Here is a 16131-nt window from a genome sequence, read left to right as displayed (position 1 = left end):
GATAAATTCTTACATTCCAGTTCATACAAATAACTTTAGTTTAGCAATGAAGTGCATCCTACTGTATGTTGTAAGTATAAGCCATGAGTCAAAACAGAGGATCGCTATGGAACTCTGAGATGATTGAAATACGTGTACGGCATCTTATTGTTATATTATGCCTTATACCTAGCCAATATTTCATCACTGTATTAATATTTGTCCCTGATCAATAAGCAATAATTCAATCCCAATATCAAATCCATTAACGTTAAACCTAACATCCGTTTTGCTACAGTACAAAAACAACAAGAGCAGAGTTTACTTTGAATGAAAGGTCAAGAGTATTTAAAACGCTTATTTAAAAACCAGTCTCAACAAATCAAAGTGCCAAAGCCACCATTAGGCAGGGACAAGGGGGTTTCCCCCACCAGGCCTTGCACTCAGAAGGACCCAACCTCACCCTGTAAGGCACCTACCTTAATCAGCTCCCAGCCGTCTTCTTCTCTTCCCCGGCTGAAACGCCGGCACCGCACGCTGGAACTTGAAGCAGCCGCTCGCGCACGTGGCCGCTTCATGAATATTTATGAAGCTGACCGCCGGCTGGATTCCGCTGCGTCGCTATGGCGACGCAGGACGCGATCACGTCCCGGACGTCGGGGAACGCCCCCCCCGGGCTATTTAAACCTCGAGCACAGTATCCTCAGTGCTCAGTTATACTGGTCCTGTCCGTATTTCGTGAGCTCCTCCCGTATTCCATATATATTTTCCTTGTTCTTGTTCTCCCGGTATCCGACCCTGGTCTGCTAAACGGCTTCCTGTGTTTCTCTGGTTTCCTGACCCTGGCTCTCACTGCTACTACGTGTAACTCTGGCATCCTGACCCCGGCTATCCATACCGACTACGTGTACCTCTGGCTTCCTGACCCCGGCTATATTAACGGTTCCCGTGTACCTCTGGCGTCCCGACCCTGGTCTGCTAAACGGCTTCCCTCTGACCACTCGTGCTTACAGTTACACTACCAAGTGCCCTGTTACCCTCACCAGGCCCCTTGCGTGTGTTCTGTTTCTGAGCAAGTGTGTTCCAGTCCTGCACATCGGATTCCTTCTGGTAAGACGAACCTCACAGAATAACTGAGCCCCGACATGGAATCCGCAGGAATTTCGGATGCTCTTGCAGCCATCTCTGGACAGATTACTGCACTGACTCGTTCCTTCCAGGACCTCCAAGCCAGCCATGCGCATATGCAGCACCAGCTCCATGAACTTCAAACCAACCCTCCTGGCCCTGGGGAACCATCTCCTGCTCCCGCTCCGCTTCCACCAATGGAGGGGGCCTTTGCTGCCGCTGCTACTCCTGAACCCAGGGCTATTCTTCCTGAGCGCTTCTCAGGAGACAGAGCCAGTTACCGTACCTTCATAACGTCCTGCCAACTCCTGTTCTCTCTCCAACCCAGAACCTATGCCTCTGATCATGTGAAGGTACGAACCGTGATTTCCTTACTATCAGGGGAACCACAGACCTGGGCTCACCATTTACTACGTACCAACAATCCAGTCCTGAACTCATGGGCCGAGTTCAGTCACGCTATGGACACTTTATTTGACGATCCTTTTCGCACTACCTCTGCTCATGCCGCCATACGTGCCTTACGTCAAGGGAAGAGACCAGTGGAGGAATATGTGACCGAATTCCGAAGCTTGGCTATGGAAAGCAAGTGGAACGAACCAGCACTATTAGATCAGTTCCGTCTGGGCCTGGCCGAGGGATTGAAGGACGAACTGGCTCGCGTGGGCATTCCTGATTCCTTAGAAGACCTCATACACCTGGTCATACAGCTTGACCGCAGATTTCGGGAAAGACGCCTGGAACGCGCAGCTTCAGCCGTTCCTACCCCGAGACGCCACTTCCCTCCTACGGTTCATACCGCTCCTACGGTTCCTACCGGTCCTCCTCTCCAGTTTCCAGCCATCGTGCCCCCTCCGGAAGAACCTATGCAGATCGGATTGGCACGTGGCCCACTATCAGAAGCCGAGAAGGCCCGTCGTCGGAGGAACAATCTGTGTCTATACTGTGGTGAACCAGGACATCTGATATCTACCTGTCCGCGACGCCCTCCCAAGGGTAAGCCCGCACATGATAAAGTTTGCCTCAGTTCCTTCCCTAAGGACGGTTCTCCTCACCTGTACATCTCCTTGTTTTTACAGTGGACCAATAATTCTACCACCGTTTCTGCTATCGTTGACTCTGGAGCCAGCAGTTGCTTCATGGATCAGGACTTTGCCAAGCAACTGCATATACCAACTTTAATCAAGCCGGCTCCTATACACATACAAGTGGTCGACGGGTCTCCCCTGTCTACTGGACCCGTTACACGCGAAACATCACCACTTCATGCTCTATTGGGGAATAATCATACGGAATACTTGAACTTTGACCTTATTCCGTCACCCATGTTTCCAGTAATTCTTGGCCTACCCTGGCTAAAACTACATAATCCTACAATTGATTGGTCCAAGGGGACTCTCTCCTTCCAATCCCTGTTTTGCCACAATCATTGCCTGACAGACCACCCTACACTTTTATTGCTTCCGGATTGTTCGCCTCCTTCTCCTGATCCACGTATTCCTAAACAATATGCAGGGTTCAGTGATGTTTTCGACAAGAAGGGAGCTGACACACTTCCTCCACAAAGGATTTACGACTGTCCCATTGATCTCCTCCCTGGCGCTCCCATTCCATTCGGCAGGATATTCCCATTATCAGAACCTGAATTACAGCACCTTAAGGACTATATCCAAGAAAATATAGCTAAAGGGTTCATCCGACCTTCCACTTCTCCAGCAGGCGCAGGAATCTTTTTTTTAGAAAAGAAAGATGGGAGTCTGCGACCATGTGTAGATTATCGTGAACTAAACAAGATCACCATTAAAAACAGATATCCGTTACCTCTCATTCCTGAACTCCTGGATCGACTCAAAACTGCGCGGATCTTTTCCAAAATTGATCTCCGAGGGGCTTATAATTTGGTCCGCATACGTAAGGGAGACGAGTGGAAGACCGCCTTCCAAAGTCGATATGGACATTTCGAATATCTTGTAATGCCCTTCGGGCTCTGCAATGCCCCTGCTACCTTTCAAAATTTTTTAAATGACGTCTTTCGGGACTATCTGGATATCTTTATGGTGGTCTATCTGGACGATATTCTCATATTCTCATCAAACCTGTCTGATCACCGTGACCAAGTCAAAATGGTTCTCGAACGTCTACGCACACATCACCTTTATGCTAAGCTGGAGAAATGCCAATTTGAAGCTGATCGGGTAGAATTCCTGGGATTCATCATTACGCCTGGAAACCTGCAGATGGATCCTAAAAAGGTGTCAGCTATCTTGGAGTGGCCAGTACCTTCTGATAAAAAAGGGGTCCAACTTTTTATTGGCTTTGCGAACTACTATCGCAAATTTATTCGAAACTTCTCTCACGTTATTGCACCCATCACCAGGTTGACTCGTCAATACTCCCGTTTTGCCTGGAGGCACAGAATGCGTTCGACGCTCTCAAACAACACTTTACCACCGCTCCCATCCTTGTTCAACCTATGGTGGCGGAACCGTTCCATTTGGAGGTGGATGCTTCGGATCTAGCGGTAGGAGCAGTCCTGTCCCAAAGACATGGGGAGAAACAAAATTTGCATCCTGTGGCCTATTACTCGAGTAAACTCACCCCGGCCGAGATGAACTATAGTGTGGGGGACAGAGAACTACTGGCCATCAAACAGGCTCTGGACACCTGGCGTCACCTGCTGGAAGGGACTCAACATCCAGTAACGGTATATACCGACCACCGGAACCTGGAGTATCTTCGCTCCGCACGGCGTCTATGCCCTAGGCAGGCTCGGTGGGCTCTCTTCTTCACGAGATTTAATCTACATATCACGTATCGCCCTGGATCCCGCAATACCAAAGCAGACGCCTTGTCTCGGTTACCTACTGTATCAAGTTGTCCCGAGACTCAACCGGATACTATTCTTCCTTCCAGTCTCTTCCTCACACACCAACCATCTCTCATGGACTTTATTCGCTCCTTATCCCGCAGAGCCGTAGTCCCGAGAACTAATCCTCCTGTTCGTCGTACCCGAAACCTACTATACTACCGTGATAAGATATTTGTACCGACCCCGGCTCGTTTAAAGGTTCTTCAAGCATGCCATGATTCTCTCCTCTCCGGACATGGGGGCATTAAGAAGACCACAGACCTCGTTCGACGCCAATTCTGGTGGCCTTTGCTAGACCAAGATGTGACCTCGTTTGTCCGTTCATGTACCACCTGCGCTCGTACCAAGACCCTACGTAGAAAACCAATGGGCCTTCTCCGCCCATTACCCACTCCTTCGGTTCCTTGGTCCGAAATCTCGATGGACTTTATTGTCGATCTACCACCCTCCAAGAAGCACGACACAATCATGGTGGTGATCGATAGATTCACCAAAATGGCACACTTTATTCCCACCATTGGCATTCCTTCCGCTTCCACTACAGCCACCTTGTTCCTGGATACAGTGTTCCGGCTTTATGGATTACCACAAACTATCACTACAGACCGTGGAGTACAATTCACGTCTCGTTTCTGGAAGGTGTTCTGCCGCAAGCTGCACATTCGTCCCACATTGTCCACATTGTCATCCGCAAACCAACGGTCAGACCGAACGTCTAAATCAAATATTAGAGCATTATTTAAGATGTTACACCACGCACCTTCAGAATGATTGGCTCCAATTCCTCCCTTCCGCAGAATTCACCTACAACAATCAAAAACAGCGATCTATAAAGATGTCTCCATTCTTCGCAAACTATGGTTACCACCCTATCATGATTCCAGGTCTGCCTACCGAACCCACGATTTCTGGGATTTCGGATCGAGTCACCGTGCTAACAAGACAATTTCAAGTCCTGAAACAAAATTTAATCAAGGCTAGAAAGGCCTACAAATTATATGCAGATCTCCATCGTTCCAGTCCCCCTACTTACCACTGCGGCGACAAAGTCTGGCTGTCCACAAGTCATTTGCGCTTACAGATCCCTTCTAAGAAACTGGGACCTAAGTTCATTGGCCCATACAGCATCACGAAAATCATCAACCCAGTGACAGTGCAATTGAAACTTCCCTCTACCTGTCGGATTCATCCGGTTTTCCATGTGTCGCTGGTCAAACCCTGGGTGGCCAATCCCTTTCCTGACCGGGTACCTCCTCCTCCTGCCCCAGTGGTCATCGACGGAGTTGAAGAATACGTGGTACAAAAAGTGGTAGATTCCAGGATCCATCGAGGGCATCTAGAATACCTTATTCAATGGAAGGGATATAGCCCAGAAGAAAGGACCTGGGAACCTGCAAGTCAAGTTCACGCTCCCGTATGTGTTCAAAAATTTCATAAACTGCATCCTCTCAAGCCAGGTCATCCTCGCCCCCGGAGGTTGCGTCTTGCGGGGGGATCCTGTAAGGCACCTACCTTAATCAGCTCCCGGCCGTCTTCTTCTCTTCCCCGGCTGAAACGCCGGCACCGCACGCTGGAACTTGAAGCAGCCGCTCGCGCACGCGGCCGCTTCATGAATATTTATGAAGCTGACCGCCGGCTGGATTCCGCTGCGTCGCTATGGCGACGCAGGACACGATCACGTCCCGGACGTCGGGGAACGCCCCCCCGGGCTATTTAAACCTCGAGCACAGTATCCTCAGTGCTCAGTTATACTGGTCCTGTCCGTATTTCGTGAGCTCCTGCCGTATTCCATATATATTTTCCTTGTTCTTGTTCTCCCGGTATCCGACCGTGGTCTGCTAAACGGCTTCCTGTGTTTCTCTGGTTTCCTGATCCTGGCTCTCCCTGCTACTACGTGTACCTCTGGCATCCTGACCCCGGCTATCCATACCGACTACGTGTACCTCTGGCTTCCTGACCCCGGCTATATTAACGGTTCCCGTGTACCTCTGGCGTCCCGACCCTGGTCTGCTAAACGGCTTCCCTCTGACCACTCGTGCTTACAGTTACACTACCAAGTGCCCTGTTACCCTCACCAGGCCCCTTGCGTGTGTTCTGTTTCTGAGCAAGTGTGTTCCAGTCCTGCACATCTGATTCCTTCTGGTAAGACGAACCTCACACACCCTCATATTTATGATCCCTCCAAATCTGAAGCAGAGAGCTGTCATATGATGTCATATCCCAGCAGTTTCTTCCTCTAAGATCTGCAGAGAACAACAAGCTTGATGGGGAGCGAGAGATCTGCTCCTGACTTGCTGATAGCCATGGAGTGCCACAAAGCCTTCTGACCTAGTACCATGTGAAACATCAGAGCAGCTCTGCACACTACAATGACTAAAACCACCCCATAGCCAAACAGCAACCTCCAAAGAATATTTTATTAGACTGTTCTCATTTACCTTCTGCTTAACAAAACTCACATTAACCAACATTTCATTGTTATTTATACAGTAAAGGGGGCAGTTAGCTGTGTAATGTGTGTGTCTTGTTTATCAATCAGGGGTATTGTTCTGTAGATATTTGGTTCATAAATAATGGACTATTTCACCTTCAGAGAATATGTGGTAGACAGCATAACTAATCCTTTTTCAAAGGTTGCCTCAAACAACTAATAAGCAACTTAGCTTATTGGAGGAGAAATGGATGTCAGGAAGGCCGCTCTATTTTTTTCACTTTATAAACGCCATTACATAGTCCACTAAACTGCAAACCACATGATCTGGGAAAAATTACAGATCTGCTGTCAGTTTAATTTGGTTAATGTATTGTAATACAAAAGAACACTATGTATTTTATTTATATTTGACAAGGATACAGCACAATATATACAAAACACGTGTGTTTATAAAGTCCGAAATTAAAAAGAGCATTTTTGCCTACATATTTCACAAAGGAATGCTATACAAATATTAGCCAAACAAGTTAATACAAAACACTTGACACCTAAAGAAATAATGAGAATTGAGTAGATCATAATATGTGCAAATGTATTTCATATGGGAAAAATATTCTAGAAAGTACATCCCGCTGAAAAATGCTAGATACTATCTAAACTTATCCATCTCTTAAAATTATTTTATGGTCTTATTACCATAATACTTAATATGGGACTTTTTACTGCCTTGGCAATATGTTCTTTATAAAGGTCAAGCACCTTAAAGGAAAATCATGCACGCGATGAGTCTTTATTCAGGGTCACCTAGGATGTCCAATTTTTTTTTATAAACTAAGTATTTACAATTATTATCATTTTGCAGGGTCAATGTCACCACAAGGCAAAGGGGGCAGCTGCCGAGAGCCCAAAAATCCTCTGGGCCCCTCCACAGTTACCCACTTGTCTTTCAAAGACACGTGTAACCCCTTTCCCATATTTTCTGTGACAAGATATATATCTGTCTTACAGATGTTTTATGCACTTTGTGGTGCCACACCGTGTATATGAAATCTATGTCATGCATTTTAATAAACATATTCACGCCTGACCCCTATGTAACAAAGTATGCTTAGAGACGGAGAAACAGACGGAAACATTAGGTAAAACTGAGAAAAGATCTCCCCAAGTGGTTTGTTCCATTGCTACTTCCTGTCTATAGCGCGGAGAATATTTCCTGTGACAAGATATACAGTACATCTGCCGTATATGTTCTACCATTTGGAATCTATTGCGTGTTCAAATGCAATTGAGTGGGGCCGTATACTTATTATTAATGTGTTTGATAGATTCCTTTTTTGGGATGGTCACCACAAACACAAATGCTTAATTGTATGAGTTTGTAAATAACTTAAATATTCCTAAATAGTAAATACAGTTAACAGTAGCTTTTCTCCATGTCTCAGAAACAAGTACATTGACTGAAGTAAGATATACAAACTACATATATGAATAGCTAATCAAAGATTATATAGATAGATAGATAGATAGACAGACAGATAGATAGATAGATCGCCTTCATAACAAAGCTCGTACATGTACATTGTCATTAATGGTTTAAGGACAACCTGTTGTCCTTAAACCCATTGTTGTTAAGGGGATATATATATATATATATATATATATACATACAACATATCAACTATTTTTCCCAAATTATACTTCTTGTTAAGGGTTTGTCAATTTATATACCTATGTACATAGATATACTTATTTTTTGCCTTCTTACAAAAAAGCCTAATATTCTGTCAAAAAACAAATAAAAAGTGTAATTTGTTATATAACTTATATACTTCTGAATTAAAGTAACTAGTCTGCAATTAAGTTTAAACAAGTTCTATCGGAAATTGATGATATCTGTGTTTATATTCATTTTGTATATTCATTCACCAAGCTCTTATCACCACAAAGGTAATTGATATGGTACACAGCTGTTGTAAATTGGTTCAATGTACACTGTTCAGGACATTGGAATGGTCTGAAATAGTACAGTCCTGCATCTGATAACACGTTTTATTGCCCTGGAATTAATGATGATACATGTTATAATGAAATAAACTCATTTAGAAGGCTACAATGTTCACAAGGTATAAAGTACTAACAGATATGCGGTGTTGTAGGCACAAGTTGACGACTGGACATTTCAAAATATGACTTGTTAGTCTTTTAGGAATATACTCTGAATTCTGTGTTTGGCCCAGTGTCTGATTACAAGCAAGCCGTTAATCTCCATGAGGGGTGAATGGTGTTTAGTTCCACCTATGTTTTCATCATTTCTATTGGGAGTCTATGCCGCTGCCATGCATAGCTAACCTTGCCTTCCCACCTCCCATAACTAGCATTTGAGAGAGAGCTCTAGACAAGTGGGGTCATCACAGACATAGTCCTAGATATTCAGATTTGGTGTAATAAATGAAATTTGCCTGCATTATTACCCCTCAGCTTGATTTTATACACTCCCTTTTTAACGTAGGATAGAGCCAGACAATTTCTTATACTCTCTTATAAGGCCTACATGTAGGGAGAAAAAGTCAAAAATATTCCAGTTCCAGAATATTGATATATTTTCATTTTATCATCAGACACTTCTTACATTAATTTGTGAACTATCCTTCTCTAAGCGACTTCCTTATTTTTCATACCCCCTAATAGCCTGAACTTAGACTGGTCAGAAGCCCAGAAGATCACCCCTTTTTAGGTTTATCCTTTAAAAGTAGATACTGTTAAACAAATACAGTTGAAATCTCAATAATGGAAAACACCATCACTCTAAGCCATGTCCATAAGTGGTCAGCTCCAGGGCCCCAACGTTCTGAGGGCTCCATACCTCTTTGCCCCACAAAGCAGCAACCGGGTCCTGTGACAATGGGGTAAAATTTAATTTATAAAAGTTAAGCTACATTTATTGGAATTGTGAGTCCCAGATATTTTAGAGTAGGAGAGTGGGTCCACTTAAACGGGAACATCCCTCTCCAACCTTGTTTTGCTTGTGGAAAAATGGGGAGTGCTCCAGTTTTGCATTGATTAATTAAGAACCCCGATCCTTTGTGAAATTGACCAACTAAATGAAGAAGATGGGGCATGATCGCCTTGGGGTTAGATAGGAATAACAAGAGGTCATCTGCAAAGGCAGCAATTTTCAGGTTAACGTTTCCCACCTTTATTCCTTCAAATTCTACAGAGTGTTGAATAATGCATATTCTAGGCTCAATGGCCAAATGAAAAAGTAAAGGGGACAGTGGACATCCCTGATGTGTACCGCTGCCCAAAGGAAACCATTTCGAGTTTACATTATTCACTGTGACTTGTGCCGTAGGGGAATGGTATAGTGCCCTAAATATATGTATAAAAAGATAGGACCAGAAGATTCTGTCAAAGGCTTTATCAACATCGCAGCAATCATACTCCTATCATGCTAAGTCAGCCAGAGCATGCTGGAATCTGGCTATGCCTGGACATGATAGGATTGTGATTGCTGTTAACAATCATATATATGTATATTAATGTTATTGAATTTTTTGGTCCAATTTTGGTGTGTTATTCACTTTCAATAAAAGTGTGGGGTTTTCTTTGAGGGGGGGGCATTTTCAGTTTTGGCCAAGTTTCGGTCCAGAATTTTCATTTTCATTTGGATGCATCCCTACTATATACTAAGCCAGACACTAAAGTGGTAGGCCTACACCACATCAATGTTTGACTTAGTATATAGTGATAGGGGTTATGCTGCATTATTGTCAATGTGTGGCTCAATGTATAGGGATTACGCTGTACCACCGGCAATGTCTGCCTCAGTATATAATGATAATAGTTATGCTGTACCACCGTCAATGTCTGCCTCAGTATATAATGATAACGGTTATGCTGTACCACCAACAATGTTTGCCTCAGTATGTAATAACAGTTATGCTGTACCCCCTTCAATGTGTGCATACAGATAGAAGCTATGCAGTTTTAAAGTGTGTGTAAGGGGGTGCCACTTACAGGATCCGCCCCAGGTGCCAAATACTCTAGGTACGCCCCTACTTATGTATAGATTGGAGGTGAGAAAATAGAGGAGGGATGTGATGGAAACATTTAAATACTTAATGAGAATTAAAGTGCAGAAGGGAAAGAGGAGAAATGTTTGAGCATTAGGTCATAATCTAAAACTTGAAGGTCAGAGGCTTAGATGTAATGTAAGGAGGCTTTACTTTAATGAGACAGTTGTAGCTAAGTAGAAGTGGTTGAGGCTTATACAGTAAGGGGATTTTAACATGCATAGGATATGCATATGGCTATCCTGAATCTAAGACAAGACCAAGGACTGATTAAAGAGAAACAGGCAGACTAGATGGACCGAATGGTTCTTATCTGCTGTCAAATACTATCCTTGAATGATTACTTGTACATATTATTTGGATCCCATGAGCAAATATGTTCTAAAGCTATAAACCGAGTTAAAAACGTACTTACAGATAGAGTAATAAAGCAATTTATGTTTTTCTCTGCCACTCATATCTGTGCAGTCCTGTACATGTTTCTATGTATATAAATAATAGTAGAATGGTTTAATATCAGACATTGTTTTCTAATGTGTCTGTAGATGTCATAGATATCAGTTTGTGTATGCAAGTATACGATGGTTATTCCTCCATGCATGTGTTTTAGCGTACGTTATCTGTATGGGTTGGAGGAGGTTTTCTGTAGACGTTACGCAGGGGTTCTGGTACCGTTTCTGGTAAAGCATATATTCACATTAACTTGCAAGGTTTCTGAGCATGAGTTGGATGCTTTACAAGGAAGGAAATAAAACGGACAGCTCTGTGAGAATGTTAGAGGGGTTGACATTTAGTTATTTACTACATAATATTAGCTTCTAGTTGCAGTTTTCTGCAGTGAATGTAGCATTAAGCTTGTAATTTATCCAGGGCATACGAGATGATACGGTAACATAGCCCGTAGGATCACACGTAGTCCACAGATCATACAGTATTTTACAGTGTAAGTGACAAACAAGGGCAGCCTTGTGCAAGTTGAGTCTCGCTATCTCTGGCTCTCTCTGTTAGTGACTCAGCACTTCCCTCCTCCTGTCCTCTGGTGTGACACACGACCTGTCAGCTGATCCTCACAGCTCCGGCTCTGCTAGCTCTCAAACTAAGCACACCTCCAAAACCGTCGTTTTTAACAAGCGTGCAAACCAAGATTAATTACAAGTAACATTTAGTCTTGTTTCAGCTTAAATAAAAGTTACACCCCCAGGTGACAGATTCTAAAAAAATGGCTTCTCAGAGAGTCTCAGGAAAAGTGGAGCAGAGCAGCCAACTTTTGGAGGAGCAGAATGAACACCAAACTTTTCTGTACACAAGGAAGAGAGGCTATGACATCACTCGAGACCCTCATCTTAACAAGGTACCAACTTTAAAATGATGCACTGCAGGCCTCTGTAATGCTTCGTCGGTGGAGAGACTAGGGAAAGGAGAGAAGGTCTGAGTGCAGAATAAAGGAGCTCATTGTATCTTTACAACTGGCTGAAGGGGGGGGGCTGCTATCTAGAAAGCCTGCCCAGGATGCAGAGTTTCTTAGTTAAGATGCTGAATGTCTTAGTTACTAGTTACTCCACTGTGCTTCATGTTCAGCTATTACACTGCTGTGATTGTGTTAGAGTATCTGTGTGTCTGTGGATGATAAATGTATTTACTATTTACTGCTTTATTTAATTATTTGTTTATTCACAATCAATAAGAAAGCTCCATACTATGTAGGTAAAAAAATGCCTCAAACCATTCTATCTAACCGAACTATCTATCTATCTATTTATTAAATATCTGTTGGTATAATACAGACATTTTAGTACTGAACAATATAAAAGTCAGTTATATTGTTTGAATTTGCAAATCATGTCACATTATCTTACCAATTGTAATAGTTGCCAACAGATTCACCTGTCCTCAGGAATGGCACTTGTTGTGTTTAACCTTTGTCAGGTTTTTAATACATGGTATTATAAGGTACACACTGGAGTAGGCAGCAACAAATCACCGAGTTCCCTAAAGAACCAATGATACATACACTTTGCCTACCTCTGTGTGAAGAGTCCTGGCAATGACAGGTGTTAGCCTGCCATATTCAGATGTAAATGATATATATCAACTATGATCCTTCACCAGCCATTCCCAGGGAGATGCTGGCCGATAATCATGGGAGTAGTAGTTCAGAACTGTAGAGTTACATATTAAGATATTAAGTTAAAATAACCAATGTAAAAAAGTTGTTGTTACAATAAACAGAATTCATGTTATTATATTGACAACTTCTGTGATGAATAATTGTTCAAGTTGTTTATACACACATGCACACTATATATATATATATATATATATATATATATATATATATAAAATGCAAAAATTGCCTCACTGATTGAACTATGCATTATGCAGTCCAGATCAGACCTTTGCATAGTAAAGTCACTGATTTAAACTGCAACCCTCTTGCTAACTCCCACATTAGTGGATATAGGCACAATAATACGCTAGCATAAAACTGAAAAAAAAATGGCAAAATTGTACCTCGGCAAAATTGTGCTGAGGTACAATATATGGACTGCATCACAATATCATGTTCTTCCTATGTTAAGTGAATGGCATCATGAAGTCATCAGTCAAAATTTTCAAGTGACTGATTTGGATATCATACATAAATAAAGCCTTTTGGCTAAAATCAAGTGAGAACCTGTGATCATCCAGATAAGGTCAAGTTTGGTCATGTGTCGTATAGGTGTACCGGTGAGGAGACACACACACTTTTTGTTGACAGCACTAAAAAGAGCAGGGGAAGTAGTGGTGGATCTTTCCCTGCACTTTTTATTTTTTTCTCACCAGCCCTAGCCTTATGGCTGGCAAGTGAAGGTAACATTTTATAATGCCAGCCCTAGGGCTGGGGCCCTATTGACACATTTTTATATAGTTATTGATGCAGTGCAGGGCGATTGATAATACACATATGCATGTTTTTGAGTTCACTGAAAAGGCTGAGCCTGGGTCCCTAAATATCTAGCTTTTTTGTGATCTTTAGAGGGGGACCAAGAAGGTCTAGCCTTCTTGTAGGACTTTTGGCTGGGAATGAAGAGATTGCATATCCCTTTTGGGGAGCGTGACCCAGAAGAAGTGCAAAAACCAAAAAATACAAATAAAATAAAAAATTAAATAAGTAATTGTAACTAATTATATAATAATAATAATAATAATAAATATGTGCATTAGCCAGAAGTTCAGAAAAATAGGCCACGTAACAGGATAGCAAGCCATTGGCAATAAGGGACTGTCTTCATGTTTCCAGAATAAAGATTACCGGTACATTCTCAGATTAGATCAAGGCAGCTATATTACGCTCTTTAAAGTAATTTGTTTTAATTTGATTTTTAAGGCAGCGATGTTGAATCATTTGGAGTGTGGCAAACTTTAGCGGAAGATTGGGTGCTATAGTGCGCGGCTGTCTAGTCATCTCCAGTTCTGCCCTGCAGCTCAATGTCTTCTCCTGGAATTAACTATTTTACCTACCTTTACAACAATTTCATTATGGCTTAGGTAGAATATACTGTTCTTTTACACTGTGTTGATGAATACTGGGGATCTGGAAATCCGGATCTTTGCTGCCCACTGCAAAACAGGCTTTCCATAGAGAACTCTAAGATTCTTAGTTCTCTATTAAGAACTGAAAGAAGATGAGTCAACAAATTGTGTGTGTGAAAGGAAGTTCCTTGTTTTCCCTAATTCTACTTACTGAGTATAATTTGCATAAAGAGTCTGCTGTTAGGACTGCATTGGCATTTACCAATACAAAACAAAGTGGCACATACTCAATTAAGACGGGGATTTTTCAAGGTTTGAGCCCCTTATTTCCAATGGAGGGGATGTTATAACACTACAGCATGCAAACATCGTAGACATTTGTACGTTTCCAACTTTGTGGCAGTTGGAAGGTCCTTTCCTGTTCCAGCATGACTTTGCCCCTGTATAAAAAGCAATCCCTGCGTTCTTTGAATGGGATGTCTAACAAGTTCATACATTTGGTCATATAGTGTATATATATATATATATATATATATATATATATATATATATATATATATATATATATATATATATATATATATATATAGCAAGCTGTGGATATTTGAGAATGATGGGAATTGTAGTTTACAGGTGGTGTAGTTCCGATCATAATTAACAATGTGGATATTTAAAATAATAAAAATAATAATTTCTGAGCACTTTTTTCCTTGTTTAGCCTATAGCAGCATTCCCCTTTTTCATCTAAAATGTCCTACAGTTAACTCTGTAGTTCCTCAAGGGTGAAACTATTCTAGTTTTTGCATTCTAGTAAGAAACAAACATTTAGGTACACTGAAAAATGAGAATCAAACTTTTAATGAATAGCTTGAAATTGACCTAAGCCAAACTCTTTCTGGGCAAAGTTTTGTGTGTACACTAGATAAAAGGTCTTATCTTACTTTTATCGTTGCTGACTTCAAAGTATTTTCTAACTAAATGAATATCCATTAAACCACTTTCCATTTTACTGGAGTGTTGGCATTTTATGTTTTCATCTTTCATAAACACGAGAGACAGAGAGAGAGAGATATACAGTGGCATATTCTGCCCTAGGGCATCACATCCCGGGGCCACAGCCAGATAAAGAATAAAACACAAATACAGAGAAAAGACTTAGGAGATGTGAAACGGCTTGATGAGTTTAACCTCCTGATCAAATGATCAAAATCCAAATAATGCTACATTAATTACTTCAGATAGCACATTTTGCCTAAATACCAATTTTTGTTAATGGGGAACTTTAGATAAACTTAGGTTTAACATCTTGGCGTAATATGAGTGGTTGGAGGCACTCTTAATATGCCATATAATATTATAGGAACTATACAGGAGGTTTCTTTTGTAAAGCTGAAGATACTGAAGGTACCGGTACTTAATAGCCTTGAAATATAGGCACAGACTCTCCACCTGCCCCCATAGAAAAAAAACAAATAGAACAGTATAAATAATTCTTAAAGTCTGATGAATTTTAGCAAGAACTTAGTTGACCCTTTAGGTTGCGGTCGGAATGGGTTTTGAGGTTACACATTTTAGCCTCCTGCATCAAATCTAAAGCCTTTGTTATGATATAGTATCCTGGCAAATTTTACACACCTCCCAATGTATATCTAGAATACAATAAAAGAGAAGACATTTGTTGCAATGTCAGTGGGAGGATTGGTGTGAAAAACTGTCCCAGATAAATTAATCTCAAGTACAAGTATTTAGCTCCTGTACCAAGGATACAAAATACACATCTACTTTGTATCCCTGGTACAGGAGCTAAATTCTTGTACTTGAGATTAATGTATATAAAGTAACGACATGAATCTGATTTTAAGAATTCAGTTAGCATTCCCGAAACAGACTCATGTGACAATTTCTATAACATGTGCCCTCCCAGCGTTTGACCATTGACCGCATTTACTGTTAATCTGTTTGCTATGCTCTCTTTATTGTTTGCCTAGTCTTGTGAGGGATTTGGATATGATACAGCAAACAAATGTTTCACTTAATAGATAATGGCCTTAAGTGACACACTTCAAATGTCAATACTAGCATTGATAATGAGGTCTAAATGACATGATATTTGAAGAGAATACAGTAGAGCAAAC

At 41.7% G+C, this 16131-nt stretch overlaps 1 protein-coding gene across 1 annotated transcript in view; it reads left to right on the top strand.

Annotated features, from left to right (window-relative positions):
* Positions 1-3715: 3715 nt before the first annotated feature.
* The window catches only part of LOC149302472 (NADP-dependent malic enzyme-like), a 125101-nt gene continuing 112685 nt past the window's right edge, over positions 3716-16131 (top strand). Inside the window, exons 1-2 of the mRNA XM_089482557.1 lie at positions 3716-4331; positions 4774-5390. Coding sequence (XP_089338683.1) covers positions 3716-4331; positions 4774-5390 — 1233 coding nt within the window. The remainder of the gene's footprint in view (positions 4332-4773; positions 5391-16131) is intronic.

This window comes from Sceloporus occidentalis, unplaced genomic scaffold (assembly GCF_023333645.1).
Source record: "Sceloporus occidentalis isolate IW3139 unplaced genomic scaffold, rSceOcc1.0.p SCAF_19, whole genome shotgun sequence".
In the NCBI taxonomy this organism is placed as follows: Eukaryota; Metazoa; Chordata; class Lepidosauria; order Squamata; family Phrynosomatidae; genus Sceloporus; species Sceloporus occidentalis.
Note: the sequence above shows the minus strand (reverse complement) of the source record. Positions and strands in the feature narration are given on the sequence as shown.